This window comes from Lathamus discolor, chromosome 14 (genome assembly GCF_037157495.1).
Source record: "Lathamus discolor isolate bLatDis1 chromosome 14, bLatDis1.hap1, whole genome shotgun sequence".
Lineage (NCBI taxonomy): Eukaryota > Metazoa > Chordata > Aves > Psittaciformes > Psittacidae > Lathamus > Lathamus discolor.
In genome coordinates this window covers 1,888,872-1,913,511 of record NC_088897.1, presented here as the reverse complement: position 1 = coordinate 1,913,511, position 24,640 = coordinate 1,888,872, and the positions used below count along the sequence as shown (strand labels likewise).

Genomic DNA, 24,640 nt, shown 5'->3' with positions numbered 1-24,640 from the left:
AATAAGTTGTTAAATCAAACTAGAAGCCATACAAGGACAGACCGTGTCTTGGACAGAAAAAAGCAAATTTTGAAGTACAGCATATCTTTCTCTTTCTGGTTGGCTGAAATGAATTCAAGGCAAAAAACAGCACTAAAAATCCTATAAATGCATATCTTGAAAGAGTCAAGACATGTACGGTGAACACAAAAGATATGGCTACAAAACTGTGTATGAGAACAGACCAACAGCTACAGCTTATTTACTTCTTGTAGCTTTCCTGCCCAGCAAAGTCAAGGTGACTGCCATCAGTGGCTTTCCACTGTCAGCAATGAAACAAAAATCAACATAAAATTTCAGTCTTGGGAGTAGCTACTTCAACTCTTGTACAAATTGAGTACACTGACTCTGAAAAAACAGCTTCAGTAATTTGATGCTGATCACATTAAGAGTCTCCTTCCACCTGAACAGGAAAAAGATAATTGGACCAAAGTAATCAACAGCAAGTGAGTTGAGAGAGGCAATTCTGGGGGCATTTGAGATGCATTTTTTAACCCTTGATCACATCCCCAAGCCCAAGTTTGTCACCTCTGGATCCAGGTCCGAGTCCCATTAAGTTTAGAATGCTATGGACAGCCCTGTCAGCGCATGGAGCTTCCCATTACCATCCCCTTCCTACAGCACATCCTCTCAAGGAAGTGCTGTAAAAGGTGGATGACAGGAAGAATTTCTTGTGCAGTATAACAGCAAAGAAGTCACAGCCAAGTGGTTTTCTTTTAGGTTTGTTGTTCTTATGTTTGGGGTGGTTTTTTATTTGGTGGGTGGTCTGGAGCATTTTTTGTAGTGGTGGCGGCCTCTTAAGGAGGGTTTGGTTTTGCTTTCCCTGGTAGAAAAAAAATCCATGTTGATTTATTCTGCAGTAAAACAGAGCTCAAACCTAAGTTTTAACATGAAACCACCAGTGTTGCTTTTTTGTCCTTCACTGCCTCGAAGCTCCATAATTTATTAACACTTAGGCAGTATGAGAAAAGTGACTAATTCAGCAGAGTAGAACATTTCAAAACCTGGTGCTAAATAACACAAGCTTTCAAGCATAAATTGTACTTATTCAACAACCCTCTTTTTTTAAAACAGTTATAGACTACACATACGTTACTTCAAGACAATATTAGCTTATGTTAAGATAATATTAAACAAGTAAACCAACATTTTCAAATACATTTCCTGTAGCTCAAAGGCTGAGGTTCTAACAAGGATCTAGTCTGAATGTCTCAATATTTCTTCAAGTTAGACAAGCTTTGTTTAATGAATGAGGGTTTCTCATACAAGCTGAGGTCCACAAGCAGTAACAGGAGACACACTGGTCACTTGTTTTCTTCGAATGATAACATCAAATCTTTATGCTTTTTGAACACCATGGAGAGAATGCACCATGTGTGAGAACACCAGTTGATGTTACTGATTACAAAGAGAAATTTCTGATATTAGAAAGTAGCTACGGCCTACATTAAAGTTAACACCTACCAGGAAACCAGGTTAGCTTCCTTACTCCCATCAGCTGTTTAAAATACCAGCTCTTCTGAATAAAGAGCAGAACTGAGGTACAAGAAACTTCATTTTTAACAGAATAAGTCTGCAGCTGATACCATCCATGCTTTCTTCAAGTAATGAAGAAAGCAGATATTATGAGAAAATTAATGGCGGAAAGGGAGTGGAAATGGACACTGTAAGTCCCAAATAGGTATAATTAATTTGGCTACAGATTAATTTTACAGTAGAAAAATAAACTTCATTGCCATCTGCTAAATCAGAGTTCTAATAAGAAAATGCTGCGAAGTCTTACTACACACTTGACTGTGCTTCGTGCTCACATTTCACAAGTATTATCTCCTTGCATCCAGACAGCATAGACAGTTATGCTCATACACTCAGTGCTACTGCTCGAGCTGATGACAACAATGTTCTGTTTTAGTGACAAGCTTGCTTATACTGAGAAACTACTGCCTTTGGCCACTCAGTTTCCTCACTTTCTCATGTTATAACTATGATATTAAGCACTACTTACTCTGTAACCGATGTTAGGTTTTCCTGTCCAGCAGGTATTACTGGATCATCTCTCAACTTATCATTTGGAAGCTGAGGTGGTAAGAATTCCCCATCCTTTTTCTTTGGAACTTTATAATACTTCCAAGTAGTATCAGCTTCATCTTCCTCCAAATTCACTGCAGTACCAACATACATTGTAGGCTCTATAACTTCAGGAAATTGAGCTGGAAAAGGCTGAGACAAGCCATCGAGTCTGTCTTCCATTGTTTTTGTGGGAACCAAGGGGTCTGGTGTTGGCATCTGGTAGAAATGCTGACTCTGAGGAGTAGAAGGAGCTTTAGGTACCCCTTCATCAACTACGTCACACGGGTGAGGACTAAGTGGTGGTGGCTGAGGTGAATTTGCCATTTCAGCGTTATGCATCTGAGGAGTCTTTGCTACATCATTAGTTCGGATATTTGAAAACCTCACTTGACTGTCTGGTGCAGTCATCACAAGCCTCTGACTCGCTGAATCTGCCTCCATGGCAACATCATCACTGATAGATACACGATGATGAAAAGGAGTCAAAGGGCGTTTCTGTGGCTTATCCCCTTTGTCTTGCTTCTCATTTGTCTTGTGCTTTGGAGCTGCTTGCTGTTGTTGGCCCACAGGTGGTGCCTGCCCCTGTTGACCTGAATTTCTTGGTTTGAGATTTTTGTGCCTGCAGAATTAATACAGGAGAAAATACTTCATATTAATCTTTCAAATATGTCTATCATGTACCTTTTCACCAGATAAGAACCTGCTTCTAAGCCATTAAACAGCTGATTATAGAAGCCTGAAGCTGATACCATTCTGAAGCGAAGCTGCTTCTTTCTGACCATAACTTAACTTGAATGACCCAAGTAGCACTGCAAGATTTAAGGACACCATTTAAAAAAACTGGAAAAGCTGTCCTGTGAGCAAAACACACACACAATCCTCATAACTAAAGACAGTATTTTAACAGAAACAGTCAGTCAAATGAACACATTGTCACTTTTAACTTCTGCCAACACTGGTGAATCAATACAACAACGTATGAATCGGTGAACGACTTCCTGAATCCAGGCATCAATACTAACCAATCAGGCTGTCCAAGTCTATAGGTTAAGGAGTGGAGAATTAACATCAGGAATCTAGAAGAGAAGCTCAGTCCTACAAAAGCTATTTCAAAGCTTTTGCAGCTATTTATTGACAAATTTAGCAAGTGTGGAAAAAAGAAAAACTCAGTGTCTCAACTGGTTAATGTAGGTGTCTTGCACTATAAATGTACTTGAACATTTTGTCTAGAAGTTCAAGATGAAAACTTCCTAGATCATCTCACAGAATGAGAGTCATGAACTACCAAACTCTAGAATGAAATGTTTATTATTAAGCTACTGCACTTAATGAACTGCACGTGCATCCTTCGTGCCTGGTATTCTTTGCCACTCTTCCATTAGCAAAGTTAAGAAATATGCAACTTTTCAACTAAAAAAACCCAAACAAACAGGGTTAAGCAGGAAAAAAAAAAGGTAAGAGGGATCAAAATCTATTTTTACTTTTAACTCTCATACACATACACATTTTTCACTGCTTAGAATTCAAAATACAGAGAACAATAAGGGGGCTTAAGTCTTTGCAATTTCTCTTTAGGCAACTGCAGATTTCCAATACACACCTCACACAGTTCATTGATTGTTTTCTCTTAGCAAGTGCTATCATATCTAAATTTTCCTTTAACAGAATATTTAATCCTCCTCCATCTCTCAGCTCGTCTCAGGACAAGTGTTATTTCCAGTATTTCTACGGAATTTCAACCAACCATTTCAATAAAGGGGGGAAAAAAATGTACTTCTTTCAAAATGTTCCATCCTCCAGACATTAATTTTTAAGATGCCAATATTCATTGCAAAGTAATCAGTGTGACACTTAAATCAGAGAAAGTGTTTAAACCTTTGCAACACTTCAGTCACCTAAAGATTAGTATTCTGCCATAAGTACAGAAATTGAGAGTTCACTGAAATTAATGTTTCCATTTTTTTAAACCCCTGTATTAGCAGTCTGTGTCATTGCACAGTTTCAAAACAAAAGTCATAACGAAACCTGGAAGTTGAATTCAGACTTTCCCCCTGTGCTTTGACCCTTTCCCCCCACCTCCACCTAATACAAAAAAACATATACTGCCAACCACCTCACAGAAAAGCAGTTTTATATACAAATGTCCATGAAAATTTCACAAAAAGTAAAGCAAGTTTGGGTTTCTTTCTCATATTCTTCTAGACACAATGCTTCAATCATCCTGCTCTTGATTAATAGCTTTCTCCCTTCAAGGCTGATGTCACAGCCCTGTAGAAAAGGTTCTTAATTCCTAAATAAATAGGCATTCCCTTTCCACTGCTGCCCAAGAAAGTTGCCCAGAGATAGTTTCTACAGGCCTAAGGAATTCCAGCCCAAGACTCAAGAATAGTCGCTGAACTGCCAGCAGGTCAGCTCCAATGATTCACTTGAATAAAACCTCTGCATAATCTTATTGGGCAGAGTTTCAAGACCTACAATGACATTTAGGAGATGAGATACAAATTTTGTTACCGCTTCCCTACAAGCAGCTATTGCTTAATTACTCCTAAAGGACTCATCACGAGCCCTCTCCTGAGCACTTCAATCTCAATGTACATTGTTGGACTGCGGGTTTGCCAAGTACTGTACCTTGAACAATTGCAATTTGTCCTCTGCGTGGCTTCAACAAAATCCCAGCATGCTATCTTTTCAGCTGTCTCTTCATCACACAAGCCATTTGAAGTAGCAGAATACTTCCTCCTATGATCCAATATGGAGAGAATTATTTGGGATCAACATATGTTCTTTCCTTATCTTCTGTCATACCTCAAGAGTGGTTTTGTGACACCAGATTCAGCAAAGAAATTCTAAATATCCTTTTACTAACATATTAAAATGAGAACTAAACAAACTACTACTTAGGAACAAATTAACTTCTTCAAAATGTTTTAGTACTAAGAGTAAAGAATCTTCTACTAGCAGTCACCACATCTTTAACAAAAGTACTTTCTGCAACGAATACACAAGATACCATGGGCATTTTGAGCTTCACAAAATGAGAACGTACTTGTTCTGTGCTCTGTTCATATTGCATTCTTGCCAAACTCTGTCCACCACTTGGTTGGCCAGCTTTCTAGGTATTTTGCCACCGTGATGGCTGGTACTGTCAGAGATGAATCCATCAGAAACTGAAGAGAACTTCACCCACTTCTGAGCAGATTGAGCATCAACTGAAAAGGAGCACAAGATGAAATAGTGCAATGTGGCACTATGCTCACAACCACTATTACTCCTATTCAGTCACCACAGGAACATCTTAGGAAGAAAAGTATCTTCTTAACTCAAATTAGGAAATTATAAATGAATAAATAAATGTAGGTATAGGAGCAGATTATTATAACATGCTTCCCTCCCAGTGAAAACAAAAAAACCAAACCATCATATATGTTTAGAACTGGTCTTTATCTTCCAAGGAACTATAGACCTGAACAAAATAACTTGAGCAAAGCTACCTGTTAGCAAATTTAATAGTAGTATTACTTAAAAAAACCAAACAAAAAAGAAAGGTCAAACTAAGGTAACAGGAGACTTTGGGCGAAAAAAACCCAAAACCTCTTCTGCACAAGAACTGTATGTAAAGCCACGTGAAACTATCAGTGAGCCTTACCCACTTTGACTGACTTTGACTTAAGAGTGGTTTACCATGACCACTACTCTCACACAGTTCAGAGGGCTCACAGCCTTACTGGAAACCTAACTACAAACAGTCTTCCTTGGACTGGGAAGAAGACCGAAAACATCACTTTGCTCTCTAACAGCTGATGACAACATTCAGTACAAAAGCGGTTCAGCAACTTACAAAAGTGTTTTAAGTTAATTTTGCACAAAACTGAACAATAAAAATTAGTTTTACTACAACAGACTTATGCCTAACGAAATATGATGTCAGCTGCACAAAGAACATCTGAATCCTTTCCATCCATTGCTAGGTTTAAAGGAGAAACCATCAAAATGATTCCCCATTGCTGAAGCTGATTTTATAATACCTGTTTGAACTTCCTCTGGAGATGTTGGTGGAGTGAGAGTTACTGAAGACATGGCAGGATCTCTTGTGGAAGCAGGCACTTGGTGGACACCCAAGCAAGTAGTCGAACAGTGCGATGCCCCTACAGTACTAGGGGCAGGGATGTCTGTCTGGGGAACTAGAACGAAGCACGCTGGGTATACCATTCGCACACCAGCTGCAATAAAGAGCAAGTCCATTTTACAGCTGTTTACCAAAACTTTACATTCAAAAATCATCAACAACTGGATCATTTTACCCATCACTCATAAGTTTACCTACCCTTTCTACCTACTAATGCATCATTCTTGGACAAAAAGTATCTGTTGTCACCCTCGTCATTACTTTATGGCTTGCTTTATGCAGAAGATTCGGGTGAATGAATGAAAATGGCTTTGCATATACAGGCAAAGACAGCCCTGGTACCTAACATGCTACTGCTCGCTTCTATCATATTGTTTTATAAACAAGACAGAGAATATACTTTTTAGTACCATGTAAAACTGACAAGATTCCCCTCCCCATCATCAGGGTCACCAGCCATTGCTGCAATACAAGCTTGTAACACTCATTACAGAGAAATGATTACATTAGGTGACAAATCAAAGGTCAATAGCCCACAGGAGAGGAACAAACTACTGCATCCCAGGGACTTAGATTTTTAGGAACAGCAGCAGATAAATGCTGTGCCCGAGTACATCAAGTTCTCCAGGATTTGGGTTTGAAGACGTCCTTGTTCCATTTGAATTTGCACAGAACCTGAAACAGGTGCTTGCGATGCACCTCTGATGTCAATGGAGACAGCCTAGGGGGTTTTGATTATACTTTATGTATTTATTTTAAAAACAATCTTGTTTCTCGGGGCACAAAGAAAAAACCTCCTCCTAACAGGTCTGCAAACCCCTCTTTAACCAACAACTCATTTTACATAGTCCTGAGCATTACACATTAAAAAAAGAAGACCAACAGCAGTTGGAAATAGTTAAAGAAAGGAATAAAATGCATTCAGAACTGCAGACAGAATCATCCAGACTATTTCAGTAGAAGCTAATCAGAGTACTAACCAACAAGGACTTCAACAGCAGCTAAAGAATCATCCTCCCAATCCATGTCTTCTTGTTTTTCCTCAGATCCCTCCTTCAAGTTGGATGTGACAGGATAGAATTGTTTCCATTCACCAATAAGCTTTTTTGTCGATGAATCAGAAAGCTTGAATGACTGCCCTGTGAGCGTGCCATTTAATCCAAAGGGACTTAGAATAACTAAAAAGATAAATAAAAATACATTGGAGAGTATGTCCAAACAAAATTCACTCTTCCCCACTGAAACAGTCTTACTGTTACTTCAGCCACATCAAATAACTTACCATTGTTAAGTCAAAAGTGCACCCTACTCATGTTTTACTACAATGCAGAAGTTTTTGGTAATAGATATACATTGTTAAATGTATATATCAGCATACAGCTGGGATAAAGAAATACTATTTCAAATTCTGTCAGAGTTCAACTGTTTCCTCATCCTTTCATCCTGCTTGGTACAGTTACAACAGTGTATACACAGGGAAGTAATCCATTTCATGTTTGGTCTTGTCCATATTAGGAAAGCATAGCTACTGGTAAATTGCATTCAAAAAGAGCAAGTTTGGACACTGAGCATTAATAAACAAGGGCAGTGTGGTCATGCAGTAGAACTGACTTCCAACGCAAGTGTATCTACGGGAATGATCAAACAGCCCACTAACCAGACTCAGGCCCCATCACTCCTTTGTCTTTGAGAACATAGCCTGCATCTGCTGGTGGAACCAAAGGAATTTACAGGAAAGGAAGAGCCAAATAAGAATGGGTAGGGAGAATGAACAGGTTAAGAATATTGAGTCAGAAATAGATTTCTAGAAGAGGGGACATTTGGGGAGAATGTTTGATCAATACAAAACTGGTAACCCCTCTTCTCCCCCTTGCATTCTTTGCCAGAAGTCTTCATTCTTTGCAATTGGAAACACTGATTCATTTTAATACCCGCTACTGACTGGCAAAACCTACCTTGAAAAGGGCTGTTTGACTGCTGGGCGAGAGTGAGGTGTTCTTCACTGAGCAGGTACACAGGTTGATGCTGACTGATCTCCACACTGGTGCAAACATTGCTATCTCCATGTAAGAAGAAGGTGAATGAGCAGGACAAATGCTCGCTGGGTAAAGAGAAATGGGGAGGGTGCAGAGGGTGGAAGGGAGGGAAAAAAATCCTAAGTATAGAACCTCAAAGAAGTTGATGGTTTTCTCAATTAGTCTGAAGGCATTTCCTCCCATAATATTTATTATTGAAGTAACCAAAAATCCCATTTATCTAATTAGCAAGAGGTGCTAAATACATATGCTAATACATACTGGAGCATTTTAAAGTATCCCAGCATTACAGACAAAACCAAAGATCAATCAGTTTGAAAACAGACACCAGGTTTCCAGTCTCTTTAGACTCACACTTTATATTTTGAAGTCTGGATGAAATTTATAATATTTTGCAAGACAAAGCATATAACTCATTACTTTGATATCTATTTAAATTCTATACAAATATTTCTGAGCATTATTAATTTTAGTGAGGCCATAGCCAGGTTTTCCTGTCACAGACCAACTAAGCAAAATTTATACTTTAAGATTTATAGTTAGTATTAGCCAACAATTCACTTATTTAAAAGCAAGAATGGCAACAGCTTTGAGAAGTGCTGATTTTGGTTTTAAAAACTGAATCTTATCTCCATGCTCCTGAAGCCAATCAAGTCACTAAAAACTAAATCCCGTATCCACACGAAAGGGAAGATAAAAATCAATTTAAGAAAAAACAAAATTCATTGTTACAGTCATTAAAGCAAGTATCAATGTTTAATGTCTCCTTCTCTCAGACCAAAGTGTTTGAGAAAAAACAAAACCAGTCCTGTACAGCAAGACACCCCAACAATAAGCACATCTTCATAAAGGGCAGGAATACAGCTGGAAGGCAAACCAGCCATTCCCTGCCAGGACACCACAGCACTGGTACATCTTCATACTCAGCTCCATCTGAAAACACTTTTTTTTCCTTCTTTTTAAAGAAGTTGGACAGGCACAGCCATTTTCAGTTGTATTAGCTACGGGTTCTCTCAAGTGTCTGCCAGCCCAATACAATCCCATAGGAAAAGAACCGATGTTTAAAAGCAAGAAGATGCTCTTCACATTGGATTTGAAATTAGGTCCACCATGTCAGTAATGGAAGGAAAGTAAAGGAGAACTTTAAAAGTACTTCATAAACTACAGAAGAGAAAATAAATCCTTCTCTGTAAGAAGGGAAGCATCAGGCACTTGCTCAGTCTCAGGGAAAGGAAAAACACAACAACAAACAAGTCAAAGGAAACAGACAAAATTCGGTTAGGCAAAATAGCAAAAACTGGTGCATTCTTTGCAAGGCAATATGGAAGAGACACTCTGTGAATGACTGTAGCCTAGAAAGACTGTATGAATGCAACACGACTACTTCCCCCCAAAATAAAATTAGACCCCCACAACTAAGCCCAGGACTATGTGCATGCTGTCTGACCTCCTGAAATGCTTGCATTGCTTGATCTACAGCAGGAGAATGCAAAGTTTTGCATTCCTGGAAGAGAGACAAACAGAGCTCCAGAGCACAAAGAGCAGAAACTCCAGCACCTGAGCAGCCTTATTAAAGTGCAACCTCTGCACATGCAGTTACTAGATACATCTTTAGTGGCATTTCCAAGATGCTTCTTTTCCCTACCTGGAGATAGATGGTAAAGGAAAAAAGAAAAATCTGGAATCGGCACAGGTAGGTTTATATAAACCAATGTATAAATTGGTTCACTGAGTCTCACCCCAGTGACTCAAAGAGCAGCCACTAGGGCAGTCGCCCCCACAATGAGAAGCAAGAAGGCGACAGCATCAAACACATGGCTTTGCCTACCAGCAGGTTTAAAATTAGGGACCTAAAACATTTCAAGGATGAGAGAACCCACAAACCGTTCAAGGAGGAACAGGAAGCGCAGCACGTTTTTTTATGACAGTAACAAAGCAGGCACGAGGATGAGGAACTGCTCTGAGCAGCTGGCCCTAACCGAAGCACAGCAGTTTTCAGGGTGCATCAAGCCTGTGGTGGTGGCTGCTCTGCTGCTCCATTTAATTGTGCTTTAGGAGTAAAAAAAAGGCAGGATCCAGATGAGCAGTCTCCATTAACAGCTACTCAGCACAACTGCTTCAGTTGGTCAGCTCTGGACAGGATACCTCCTTGCAGATGAAGTAACACACTGCTTAGGAATCCCAGTAAAGTTAGTTTCCAAAATGGAGTGATGATGGAGATAAGTGCATTGTTGATGCATTCAAGTCAAATCAGGTGGCTAGCAAACACCACTAAATTCCTATATGGGAATCTGACCAAAATTCAATCCTTATGCAAATAGTTGAATACTTCTTTTCCAACCAAATTTCATTTTAAAGTATCATATTGGATGGTTTAAGGTGAAAGAGTGGAAGGTGTTCTTGGTTCCATGTGACACGTAACAATTTAGGAGTTCAGTACAAGTGAGGCAAAGTTTAAACCAAAAAAAAAGCACATATACTTCAAATAAACTTTAAATGCAGGAAAGCTGTGTCTTTGGTAAATACTGCATTATTGCACAGATAAAGGGTAGACAATTGTGGCATTATCTGATGGAACTAAGATAAACCAAGACAAAAAGAAGCATCAGCATGATAACAGAAGTGTTTCAACCCATTCCTCTACAAAACTAGTCCTAAGAAGTAGAAACAAAAATTCAAGGTCACCATGCAAAAGCCAAATCAAAACCAGAAACAAAAACAACCCCCAAAATTAGAACTCCTTTCTTGCCCTACTCAGCAGGAGAGGTTTCCAACAAAATAATGAAGTAAGAGAGTAGCCGTGGTACTGACACCATTCAGCCAGCCTAGGCATGGGAGCTGTGAGCATGCTACAGGCACGGCAGGGAGAGCAGATGCACTGTGGCACCTTTCATTCTAGAAAATCCTAATGTTATACAATTTTCACAAATTCTGGTTATAAATTTAAGTGTTCAGCAGCAAAATGATGCACACCACCTTAGGGTTTTGCCCTGGTACCTTCTGAGGTGCAGCAAAGTCATGTCACACACAAGAGGATAATATTGTTTCATCATAGAAATATGTAGTAAACACCTTTGCTGTCCTTAAGCACAAGCTAGGGGAAACAGATTCCCACACAGTGTAAACAGTATCTCCTGAAAACAGGAGTCATCTTTAAACTAAAGGTTAACATGAAAGGCAAAACTAACACTTGACTCAAACATAGCATTCGATTTCTTCCTAGCTTGTCATGCTAGTCTTGTTTCTCCACATATAACACCCTAATTTCTGCTAGGTTACAAAACTTTAGGAAATATCAGTGCAAGGGAAATAATCACAAGAAAAACAATGAAGAATCCTAATGGAAAATAGAAAATCAAATCCATATGAAGCTTCTTTGCAGGGAAAAGGAGGAAGGAAAACAAAGAACCAGAGCTGTAAGTCACTGGATGCGCCTACACACACCATTTTATAGACCTTGTAAGAAACTCTATTTTTTATTATTCGTAATTTTGTACATTCTCAAATTCCTTACGTTTCTACAGACTGACTGCTAGTACACTGTGCCACCTCAACCTCAGCTTAGGAGGGATCTTCTCAAACCTTATCATAACCTCTTAAAAACAATACACACATACACACACACATACATATATATCTTTCTCCACTCTTTCTATAAGTCTGTCTCTCCTAGTCTCAGTAACTCACCTCACAACCAAAAATCCTAATCAGGCAACAAAAAATTATCTACTTATCACTTTTGGGGTAAACGGGCAAATTACCTTCACCATTTAGTCAAGGACACAACAGAGAGCAAGCTGGTGGTTTCCTGCTTGCTAATGCAGGGTTCACCCTATGCTTTTATTTGCAGACATTTTAAGTAGCTCAGAAGATCACCAGATAATTTGTGCAGAACGTGTCGGGACTGAAGTATTTAAAACCACCTCAATGCTCAGGACTTCCATCCTGCACGGAGAGAGAATCAGGGAAGTCTTTAAGGTGCAGACACAGCAATAAAAAATAACGGCTCATCTTAGGGGTAGCGCTGATATCCTCCCCAGCCTGTTTATTCTGTGGTACTTTAACAATTACGATGCGGTATCGTTGCATGTGCACACGGGAGAGAGAAGGGTAGAGGACAGAGTTGTAACAGAAAATTCTGAAAACAAAAACCCTATTTTCTCAAAAATCTCATTTTCTCACCTGAATATGAAGTTACTCCATTAATATTTCTGATTAACTTCATCTCATTAAAGTTCTAATCACAGAACTTAAGTATCAATAATCTAGTTACCAACTGATCTCTGAATACAAATGTTATGGAGTGTCATCAGAACGAGCGTTCTTTGTGAGTTTTGATCTGAACGCACCAGAACTCAGTCAGAATTTATTACAATACTACAAGCAACATTAAAAATAAAATTAAATAAACATTTTAAAAGGCTACGCTATTTGGAAGTGATGCAATTTTAAGCAATACAGTCCTCACCTAGGCCTCATTAAAATACATCTGTATAAATAACATTTATTTCCTCATACTCCCTCTTCACTCTAATCATACCAAAAAAGATGTTTTCGTTTCAGAGACAAAGAGTTATGATTCTATGCAGGGGAAAAATACAAACAAACAAACAAACAAATAGAAACCAATTTGAACCACTTCAATACAATTTCTACTTCTACCTTTGTAACGGAAACTGAAGGGTAGGAAGGGACAGCATACTAAAATTCACATATACATGAGAGTTGTACATTTCCACTAGCAACTCTGAAAATACCTTCTTGATAAAAAGATAATTAGGTCTGTTTTTTTTCTTCCACATTAGTACTTATGTAGAGCTTTATATCTTCAAAGTGCTTCACAAACATGAGCTGCATTAGAACCTCGCTAATCCACACTTCACTAGATTGCATACTTCAAATCAGCCCCATGCTAGAGCTTAAAGGCAAGGAGACTGCAACACCAGAAGCAACAAAGGTGTCTCCAACTAAAACACCTATAGCCCATTTAATAGTTAATGCAAAAAAGCATCCAAATGTTTCAACTGAAAAAGAGAATGGGGTTTTTTTGTTTTGTTCTTTGTTTACAATTTTTATCTCATATTTTCCTAGATTGCTTTCTTAAATTACTTCTGTTTTGAACCAGGAGTACCTAACCAAGTCAAGGCTCTGCTAACCCTGACCATATTCTTATAAACCATAAAATTCCTACTGCCATTTTCTACATGAGGGAAACAGACACTGGAAAGTAAAACTGCTGTCCCAGAAGTAATTGCCATTCTCCTGCAGTGGAGCAAAATACACCTTGTTCAGGAGTTTTAAGCTGCTAATTAATACGCATCATTATTTCAGACTGTTATGTTTGCCAAAGATTGGTACCTTTTGGCCAGCACCCAGAACCCTTTGCGGCATTTTGACCACGAATCAGTATATCCTGACTGGCTGACAACAGTTAGCAGCAGCAGCAATAGACCTGAGAGTTCCCAACCGATGTATCATAGCTGCCCAAATAGAAGTATCTCCAAATAGTTATTCCTCACTATAGACTATTTCTGTATGTCACTTAAATAAATTTCAAGTATCAAAGAAGCTCCTTTTTAAAAGGTGACAGTTCCCTTCTACAGTAAATGCTTGCGCTGGAGAACAGAGTCCTGCAATTAAATAGGTTCTTGTGGAAATAAAAATTTTAATGGAAAAAAAGTTTGAAGGGGACACACACACCCCATGAAGCCCTCAGACCATTCCTATTCAGTTGTTAGTTTCTTCTTTTTCCTTTAACCAGGTTGAGACACAATACTATAGCAACCAGCGCAGGACAGAAAACAAAACACAGCTGCCAAGGAGTAAGTCTCAAGGAATTACATACCTGACCACATGCTCAACATGCACTACACTGTCCTCTGTTCTATGATACGTTATGCCACACACTTTGTTCTTTGTCAGGCAGCCCTCTAGGGCTTTTCATCACCGAGAAGAAAGAGTGAGGCTGCCAAGCCACTTGAGGCTTTCTGAGCTAACAGAAGAAAAGCAGAAGCAACTCCCTCAAGACAACCCATCTACCACCTTTCCTTTGTAAGCGTGTGTTCAGAGTGGTGCTTTGTGACTTTATATATCTTCCAGGTACAGCTATAACACTGCAAAGGGCTCATGACACTTATGACAAGAAGCTTTCTATGCAGCCACCATCACACTTACGCTGCTTCAACAACCCATCTTATTTTAAACATGGCATTCTCAATTTCCACATACCAGTCATAATCCTGAATTATGAAACTCCACATCTTAATTCAAACTAGAAAGGAGTAAGAAATTAAATATGAATTTGCTGTAATAAGCAAAATATGAAAGAAGTAAAATAATAAAATCAGATTTATATTAACACAGCACTAACAATCATTCCCAGTAAAAAAAAAAAATTTTAATTTCTTAAATCACAAAAAAGAAAAAAACCCACAAAACAAACAAAAAAACCCCAACAAAACCAACACCAACAAACAAAAAACACACATACACACAAAACCTCAGACACCAAAGGAGAAAATCCACAAGGCAAATATATAAGTTGTTTCAATTATTACGCACTTCACCAGCTCTCTCAGGTTGTCTTTCAGCTATTTGGAGAGAGGTGTTTTGATTTTTAAGTGCTGGGGGCTGAGGCAAATGTAGGATAGGAGAAATTAGTTCCTAGTTCTCTAGGAAGAAGGGACGATCACACACTCTCATTACACTGCAGTACTACTTTTTATGATAAGAGCTTGAATCATCATTAATCAATTCACAAATGTGCCTTTCTTGCCCTTGGCTACAAGTTCCCCTACAACATCAGAGTTTGTATCAGCCCCATCATGAGATCTGCACGTCGAGCAGACACAGTGACACTAACATCCTTAATGTGAAAGCACAAAGAAATCTAAACAAATGCATATCTACATTTTCTAGCAAGTTACACATTCTGTATCTTAACATGAAGTAATAAGATCTCAAAATACAGATGCTTCTCTAACTACTGACAAAAAGATGGAACAGCAGACATTTTTCTAAGCATCTCTGAGTAACTCCCTGTGGTCATGAAGGTAAATATAGCAGAAAGCTGATTTTGATGATAACACAAAGCAAAAAACATAGCTAATAGCAAAGGAGAAAAAACTTCCAGTTCAAAGCACATCATTAATGACTACTGTCAAAAGGCTCTCCAAAATATTCTTTACATAGCTGAGAATGTTTTCAGTCAGACCTGAGAGTTAAAAATACTTATTTATTCCATAACCAAGTTAAACACACTAAAACAAATACAAATCTAGCCAGTGACCTGTATTTCATAACAGGTCATGTTTACCTTAAAGACATCCACATTTGTAAATTAACTTCATTCTCAACGAGCTTAGCTTCATCCCAATAGAAACAAGGTTGAAACTCCAGCATGGCATTTTACAAAGAAGCAAAACTGATTTTTTCAGAATGCAACTAGAAGTTTATGTATACACATAAAGTCTATTTCTCCAGATACAACAATTCTAAGCAATACTACAAAAAGTTTGCTTATGTTCCTGTATTTCAGAATTTAAGTGAGACTAATAAACTATCACCTTATATTTTAGCATCCTTTAATTATTGAGGATGCAAATCTCAATTATCTGAACTTGAGCTTTCGCAATGAAATATACATGTGCTATAAAGAACGAGAATCCAAATCATATTTGGAAAATAGAAATAGCTAGACATTACTCTGAAAGACTGTAACAGCTTTCAATGTACTGCTCTTTTCCATTCTGAGACATTTACAAACATCTTGTTAAGCCAGGGTTGGTTTCCCCCCCCCCCCAAAGTTCAAAATTGAGACGTGTTATGGAATTTTCATTTAACAAAGTCTGAAGTACCTGTATGGTTTTTCTGTTATCTTATTGTTCAGTGTACACAAAGAGCACAGATTTATTGTTGGAACCTAAAAACCAAGGGCCGTATCATTTTTTCATTTTCCTAATGAACCGACTACCACTGTAACTTAAGCTAAATATGAGAAAACTGCTTTGTGATGTAAAGTGCTAAATTTGTCTGCTTGTAGTCTCTGTAGCAACCCAATATTCCAAAGAGACAATCATGTGATCAATGCTCTCAGCTCCTGCTGTTTATCCTGCACTGTCCTACTTACAGCAGCTCTCAATTCCAGCTGTCTACAGTAAAAGGAAAAACATCACCTGCTCTCCTGCCGGGACATGATGCCAGAACAGCCTCATTAGAGCTGTTGTAAAAAAATGTTGACATTGTTTGATTTAAAGATTAACATAGGGAGGAAATTTGCGCTGCAAAAAGAGTTGAACAGACGTAATAGAAAATATTCCAACAGTATCAAGGAAGAGCACTTATTTTCAGCTATTAAGATGTTGAATTAAATACATGAACTAAATGTGAAACCTGTGGATATACATTGTTCTTATGTGCTTAACACCCTCAAGTATGAGGACATTTTAGATCTTTAGTTCTAAACCCCAATCTGTTCCTTAATAATAATTCACAGCATCATTCTAGAGGGATCAAGAAGCAAACTACTCTGTTCCTATGGAAAGGAGACTCAAGGGAAGTGGGAAAAACATAGCCAAACAGGGGGAAAAGCCCGAAACGTGGGCTCAGGACTGGAAGGAGAGCATTCCTTTGTCTCGAGGGTAGTGAAGACCAAACAGACAATAGGTGATCTCATTCATGCTGTTACATTATCAAGACAAACATTTCTGCATGTTTTTGAATGGCCACAGCCATTCAAGACTGCAGATTTGCCAACACACTTGCATCAAACCCAGGGATCACAGCCAGTGTGGCTAGTTTCACCTCAGAATGAGGCAGGGAGAATAAAAATACATATACCGAGAACTATGACAATCACACCTCTAAAACAAGATAACTACATGTACAAATGCTTATAACAAAACCAAACTTATATCTATGAATATTTTTCAGCAGTCATATTTATTGTTTACATCGGGTAGCTAAAATAGTATTTCCATGAAAATACTAAGACTACAGTGACTTGGCATTATAAAATCCTGTACCCAGACTAATGTGAAACAGCATTACCTGTGAAACCTGTGCAGCAAGTTTCATTTTGTAAGCTATGATAAGCTTATCACTTCTAATTTTCCACATGGGTTTTGGGGTTTGTCCTGCGTTCTCCAGTAGCAGGCGAACACAGGACTGGGTTTGGGGGGGGGGGGGTTATTATTTGTTTTGGGTGTGTGGTGCTTTATTTTCTGGGGGGGGGGGGGGTTGTGTTTTGGTTTTTTTAAGTGAACTTGTCAGACACGAGTTCTGGTCTGCCACCCACTGCAGTTGGTTATATTCTTCCCTATTTACAATGAGAGGGGGAAAAAAAAAAAAGGCAACCATATAAGTAATACAGCGGCTTTTGGTGTTGTAGATTTTCAGTTGCCTGTCAGATCCTCCCACAAACTCAGGATTACTCAATTATTTGCTTACTGGTATTTTGATTGTGTTAAAGTTTAGCCAGTTGCACTTCTTACCAAAACTTCAGAGGAAATCCTCCACATAAGCAGTTCATACTTTTGTTTCATTAGGAGTGGCAGATTAAATCTTCATTAAGGAATTGTATCTAAAATAGTGTTTAATCTGACAAGTTTCCTAATCATATTTATTCCAAGCAGACAGTACTATTTTATCATCCAGTTGGCAAGAGGAAATGTCTCATCCAAAGGCTGTTATTTGAGCAGCCTAACAAGAAAACTAGACAGCCAATTGGATGCAGCAGATCCCAATCTCTGTCTCATATATTTATAGGGTGGATTTTGGAATAAAGCATACATCACCATATTTCTGAACATAGCAATAACACCACAATAGTTTGGAAAGGAAGAAGAAGAGGATGACATTCCTATTTGGAAGACTTTGTAATTTAATACACAGTCATTTAAACCACATCATTGAGCTTCTGTAATCTACCTTGCTACAAGTGACTGAAAAGGGTTGTGACAAATACGGAGGCAATGATTTTTTTCCCATTTGGTTACAACTCAGACCATTAGCAAAACTTTCTCGTTTGTCTTTTATTCTACTGTTATTCTCCTCCTGACCCCCATCACCCATACCTGAAAACTGAAAATCGCCTGCTTACAAAGGGGCAATGACAAAAACCCACCACACACACTTTGGGGAGCCAACGACTCCATTCCTGCCCTATCTATAAACAGAAGGGGGACTGGCATACTTGAAAACCTCAGACAGTTTCCTCAGGCACAGTAATCGTGACTTGTTCTAACAGATCAAATTTCACCAAATACATGACTGTCTCACTTTTCTCGATGCTGGTTTTAGACTGGCGAGAAGCAGGGGGAGGGAGGGAAGAGCAGGTCATGGTTATTACCTTGCAGCCTTGTCAACATGCAGCATGTGACTGCAGAATGCAAACAGATGAGGTTTTTACTCTTTCCATGGCAAAATTTTTAAGATACATTAGAATAATACATTATTAATAGTATGAGGTTAGTTTAATAAGTTTGTTTGGTTTAGGAGTCACATCATTAAACATAATTAAACAGCAGACATTTAAAACTAATTCTTAGTTTCCTGGTCATCTATTCACGTGTCACAGTGGCAACAGCTTATGAACTTTGAGGACTGTGGTCCCTTTAAAATTAAAATGTATGCAATGCAATGATGAAATGGATTTTTCTGGATTTTGGTTGGTTGGTTTGGGGTTTTATTTATTAATTTAATATAACCTTATAAAAGGAGGAAGAAAAACACAGCAGCAGACAGGAAGCCACAGCTGCCTGAAGATCTGTCCTCACAGCCAAACACCTATTAGAAACCACAGCCTTACATCCACAGCCTTATGCCTGTTGCACTACTATGTAGATACAAAAAATTCAACTCCACTAATTCCTATTGTTGGGGGAACAGATAACAGAAAATCTCACATTCTGGAACCACATGCTTTCAAACAGAACTCAGAAAAATCCAGATGGGATCAGCTTCAAATGAAAGAAATAGCTTTACTCACACATCCTTCAAAGAGAAGCACTGGGGAAAAGGAGGACTAAAGTCCCACACCTAGCTCAACCACAGCTCCAGAAAGCACCTACTGAGAGGCTACCTCCACCACCAAGAACACCAACTACTCAGTTACTAATCAAAGTCTTTGAAATTAAAGATTACCAGCAAGAACAACCAACCTTATAAAAATGTGTAGTTACAATAGACAGAAAACCAGTCTATATAGCAGCTGGCTAAACCCCAGAGCATGTAATAGTATAAACTCTGCTCTGGAGCAGTCTGGTAACAGACTTTGTATCCCCAGTATACTAACTGCCTTTTAGTTATACAGGCACATGAATTCTACCTCAGGCTTTCCAAATGTTAATGCAGAGAACACTCTCAAAGAAAGCAAAGCATATGTAATAATATGGGATGGAAGCAGGCACTAGAGAGAATAGTAACAAGGCCCGAGATGAAGCAAAACACACTTTCTAGCCACAGAGGTGGTATCCCAAAGCACCTATTTCAATCATTTGGGTTTCTCCCACAGGAAGTTGCTGGGAACAGCAGAGGTCTGAACCCATACCTCTGAACAGTCCAACTTTACAGAAAATGTAGATTATCCAAATTCTAGATATTCCTAGAAGGGATGAGCCAAATCTGCCACAAGTATGCACATCTGTCAGCCATTCCCTTCACTTTGTTTCATAAAAGCCAATACTCAAGAATATCACGTGGAACTGAGCTATCAAGATCTCTCTGCCATGAAATTGTCTTACACAGATCTGTCTAACCTTTCTACAGATTTTTCCAAGAGTTCTGGACTACCTATGATGAAGTTGTGGTGCGGGTAAAGCACACAATTTCTTACGTTATTTTCATCAAGCACGCTGACCTTCTGAAAGAAAAGAATCAGAGTCTCCAAATTAAACAAACACTGCTATTTTATTTTAAAAGCTTTCATCAGCTTTGCCGGCTGCTGTAGAGCACTTTATAGAATTACTGTAAGAGATGCCATGACATAACTAATGCTAGTTTCAAAAGGCAATTTGGAAAACCAGTTCCTCAAATGAGGAAAGCCCAGACTGTGCCAAGACAATATTGGCCTAAACAGTTAGAAGTAAACTCTTTACTATTGATTTACAGCAACAACATACAGAAGAAATGGATGGACAAGGACACCCCAGAGAGGAAACATTTGCCCTGACCAGTGGGGAGAAAGAGATGCCTAGAACTAAAGGACAAGTTTATACGTAAATTAAAAGCAGGAGTTCACAAGTACTAATAGAAACACACACAAACATGTGCTTCTGCTTCTTTTGCTCCAAAACAGCTCTAATTTTCTTTCAAGCTTAAATTTATTGCAGAAGATGCCAACAATGGCCAACTCCACACCCAGAAAGCAAAGCCACTGATCTCAAAATTTCCTGCATGCAAGATCTAACATATACATAGACACACACACACACAAACACACATACACACAAAAACCCCCCATCATCTAAGCTCTAAATTACTTTGTATTTTAAAAGCTGATTTGGGAACAGCGATTAAACTTGTTCCAGCTAACCTAGTTTTTATTCATTTCATTATTTATTGCTAGGCAACATAGACCGTGTCAAACCACGTTAGAACCATGAGAAGAAGTCCTTCCAATTTAAATCAAAAATTCCCTTCTCGCCCTCCTCCCCCTCAATGTGGAGGCCACATGTGTTCTTTTAACACCAGCTCTTCCAGACACAACCTTCTTTCTGACCAGGAGCTGACATTTCAAACTCTTCTCAACATCTCCCAAAAGATGCAACTTACCCAAACCTCATGTGGTGCCTGTAAATAGCTTTCTATATCCCACTTGCTCAAAGAATGAGTCTTTCTCAGTATTTACAATGAGAATTAGTCCCAGTCACTAAACTGGCAAGTCCAGAACAGGTATCCTTTTCTTGCTTTCTAGAAGACTCTAATTTCTTTTCCAATACCCCTATTACCCGTGGTCTGCATATGAGTACCACAAAAGAGGGCCTGCTACCTTTAGTATTACTTCCTTCATTTGCAAGGAAGTTTTGAAGAACTCCAGAGAGGCAGAAAACCATGAAAAAGCAGAGATTCAGATCCCCAAATAAACTATAAACAGAGCACTCTTCATTAAATATTTCTTCTAGCGTGAAGCTTAAATAACCCTACAACTCCTTTAATACAGCAACATAAACCATCCTACCTTTTGTTTATAGGTTTTTCATCTTTCTCATAAGGCTTCACAAACCACTTCCCAATGCGTACAAAATTCCTGTTCATCAGACACCTCTCCAACAGGTTGTGAACAGCTTTGAAAAGCAGAGTGCGACATTCATAAGAAAGTCCATTCTCCCAAACACCATCTTCCTCTTCTACAAGGCAAAGGGGAAAAATAAGTTAGCATTGAATTCCATCCTGTTATTTCATGCACACATCACAATACCCTTTTCTCTCCCACAAGGCTTTAAGACATTCACAGCATAACATGCAACCAAAAAAAGCCTGTAACATTCAGATAATAACTACTCGCTTCATAATAGTATAACTGCTAAAGGTAATAAGCTATAAAAATAACTCATCTCCTACAAGAAAAAAAAAGATTCAACAGCAATTTGTCCAGAAAAGGAACAACCAGCAGCAGTACATTATATATTTCAGCCTGCAAGATCACTGTATACTGACCTGTCGGCACAGTGGTGCACATTTTGGATAGTCTGAATTGCTTATCCTGAAGAGTTAGGTGACAATTATGCTTAAAAATTAACTGCCCAAACTTTCAATATATATTCACTGTCTTCAGCTACCACTGACTGAGGAAAGCTGGGCACAAATATTGATCAACTGACCCTCAATGTTCAACAATTTGCTAGAGGGGAAACAAAAAAAATACCCAGATTCAGAAAACTGGTAAGAACACCCTGAAGAGGACTCAGAAACTGCAGTTCTTCTTTTGTATTCAATATAAAAGAGAGATTGAAGCAGGCTAGTCCTGCTTTCTGATCTATACATAGAGAAAAACAGCTAGCAGAAAGACAAACCCCAGCTCACACTGACAGGATTCTGAAGTTGAACACTGAGATCTTATGTGCCCCACAAATCAAACCTAGTCATGGAACCCAACTTACACAAGGCAAAGTGATTTGCCAAATTGGAAAGCAAGATTCATTACATGAAGCTGTAATCTCTTTAACCACTCTGGCTCGTAATCAGTGTTTGAACACAGTTTATGGGCCCTAATAGTATATGCAGTGGTCCAAAGAACTACAATGGCATTAAAATTACATTACACAAGTAAAATGAGGGACATTTGAAAGTTCCTGTAGTATCTCTCAGTTTTTATGTGACATCATTCACCATTCCCAGCAACACACTAATAGAGAGGATAACATAGGCAAATTCAAGTTCTTATCCTTAAATTACTGACAATTGGGTCTTAACTTTCTGCCTACAATTCTCTGTATATCATCTTTTACATAAATCCCTAAGGATCTGCTATGGGTCTCCTTGGACTAACCTAGCATAGTTATTCTTATAATGCCACTTCTTTTATGCTCCAGGTAACAGCAGAGACTAGAAAACTGTCTGACATAGATAAGGAGACATACTTTTACTCCAGTCTCTGGACGGTCATGGAATAATTTAGGTTAAAAGGGACCTGTGGAGGTCCCCTGCTCCAGCCCTCACTCAGAGTTCAAAGTTGCTCCCATCCCATACTCATTGCCCCTCATGCCTTCTCCATGCACCTCCAAGAATCAAGACTTCGGTTCAGGTTTAGTTCCACAAAACAGGTCTTACAATGGCAACCTGTCCATCCACCTCTCTCCTTCACAGAGGATTTTGGTTGAAGTAGCTTTCCACTGGCTTGCTCGATGACCAGAAAACCTCAGTAGCAGAGACAAGTCCTTGCATTTTAAATCCCCATTTGAAATAAGCCCCTTCACCTTTATCTGGAAGCCACCTACAAGCTTAAAAGGTTGCAATAGTATTAACTAAAGTCTCAATATCCTTAAATTAGAGAGCATGTAGAAAACCTAACAAACACCTAAGAGCTTTGTTTAGGAAAAAAAATTATGGATTATTACAATAAACAGTATTTAAGACAACGATGACAGAGAAAGGTATTTCTAGATGCTACTGCAACAAGAACATGGTGGCCATATCCATGTATTGCTAAATTCTGCATAAGTACATTTCCACTCAAGATCAGCATTGTGAGTTAAAAGACACAATAAGAGTAAACAGATCTGCCACACAATTTACAAATGAGGTGTGCATCATTACAGATGAATCATTACATTAAATAATTTTCTGTTAAAGACAAGGAAAAGCAAGAAATCACATTTCCTAAACAGTAGACTTCACCAGGAGTTTCCCACTCAACTACCCTATAGCCGTTTTTTGAAGTTCAGCTAAAACTTGGGTTTAAAAGCCATGAAGCTATAAGATTAATACAGTAACTCACTAAAGAAACATCGTACCAGAAGCTTGTAACAAAAAAGCAACTAAGGTCCAAAGTCAAAGGGTATAAAATGTTTGAGCCAAGAGGACACAGCTTTCCCCAGCTCAGAGAGCCCTAGCAGTACACAGCTGAGCAGCCCTGTCCCAGCGCCCCTTCTGTCAGCACACGCTGCTCAACTGGTGGCAAACAAGCAGCTCAACAGAGCAAACATTAACTACAAAGCTTAATGATATTGGACTTTAACTGCACAATAAACTCCACACCATCTCAAAGGTTAAATAATTGGTTTCTATATGGCACTCGTCATTTAAAAAAAAATTATTGAGAACATCCCCAGCATCCATTACCCACTGTAAGAGGAAATAAAGCTATTTCCAGCTGTTAGGCCCAATTTTGTTTTGACATACTAGTGTATCAAATAGAAGAAAGATGCTGAAATAGCAAAGATACTGAAGCATGATTCAAACCTTCTATTTTGATGGTCATACTATGGACACAAAGGAAAGGTTTCAATTTTCTGAAGACACCACAAAGTGCCAGGTATTTCATTTAGCATTTACAGCTGTGCTGACAACCAAATTATGAGCAAAAGTTTACATGCAAGAACTTGCCACGAGTTGGTAATTCTTAAGAGCTCTCCTTGCTTAGTGCACTGATGAAACACATAGCTCTTAGATGAGCATATTATGTGGGGAAAACACAAGGCATTAGATGGAAATTACAATGAAACCCCTAGTATTTAAGAAGACAGCACAATGTAAGCCTGCCTAGTGATCAGGAAGAACGTCTGGTCCCCAAAATAAGACCACCTGTTCAAGCTGCAGTGCATCTTGCTATAGAAAGGGAAGGTTAAATAAAACGACAGTTAAAGATATCCTCATTTCAAAACATTATTCAAATTCATGCAAAAAAAATAGCAGTGAGAGTTCTGTGTCT

The 24,640-nt window shown here is 38.6% G+C and overlaps 1 protein-coding gene across 1 annotated transcript in view; it reads right to left on the bottom strand.

The window, feature by feature from the left end:
* MED13 (mediator complex subunit 13) overlaps positions 1–24,640 on the bottom strand; it is a 55,199-nt gene that overhangs the window by 20,065 nt on the left and 10,494 nt on the right. Inside the window, exons 3-9 of the mRNA XM_065694345.1 lie at positions 21,449–21,617; positions 8,191–8,336; positions 7,216–7,413; positions 6,135–6,329; positions 5,156–5,318; positions 4,738–4,848; positions 2,045–2,728 (exon numbers count right to left, since the gene is read on the bottom strand). Of these exons, the coding sequence (XP_065550417.1) occupies positions 2,045–2,728; positions 4,738–4,848; positions 5,156–5,318; positions 6,135–6,329; positions 7,216–7,413; positions 8,191–8,336; positions 21,449–21,617 (1,666 nt within the window). The remainder of the gene's footprint in view (positions 1–2,044; positions 2,729–4,737; positions 4,849–5,155; positions 5,319–6,134; positions 6,330–7,215; positions 7,414–8,190; positions 8,337–21,448; positions 21,618–24,640) is intronic.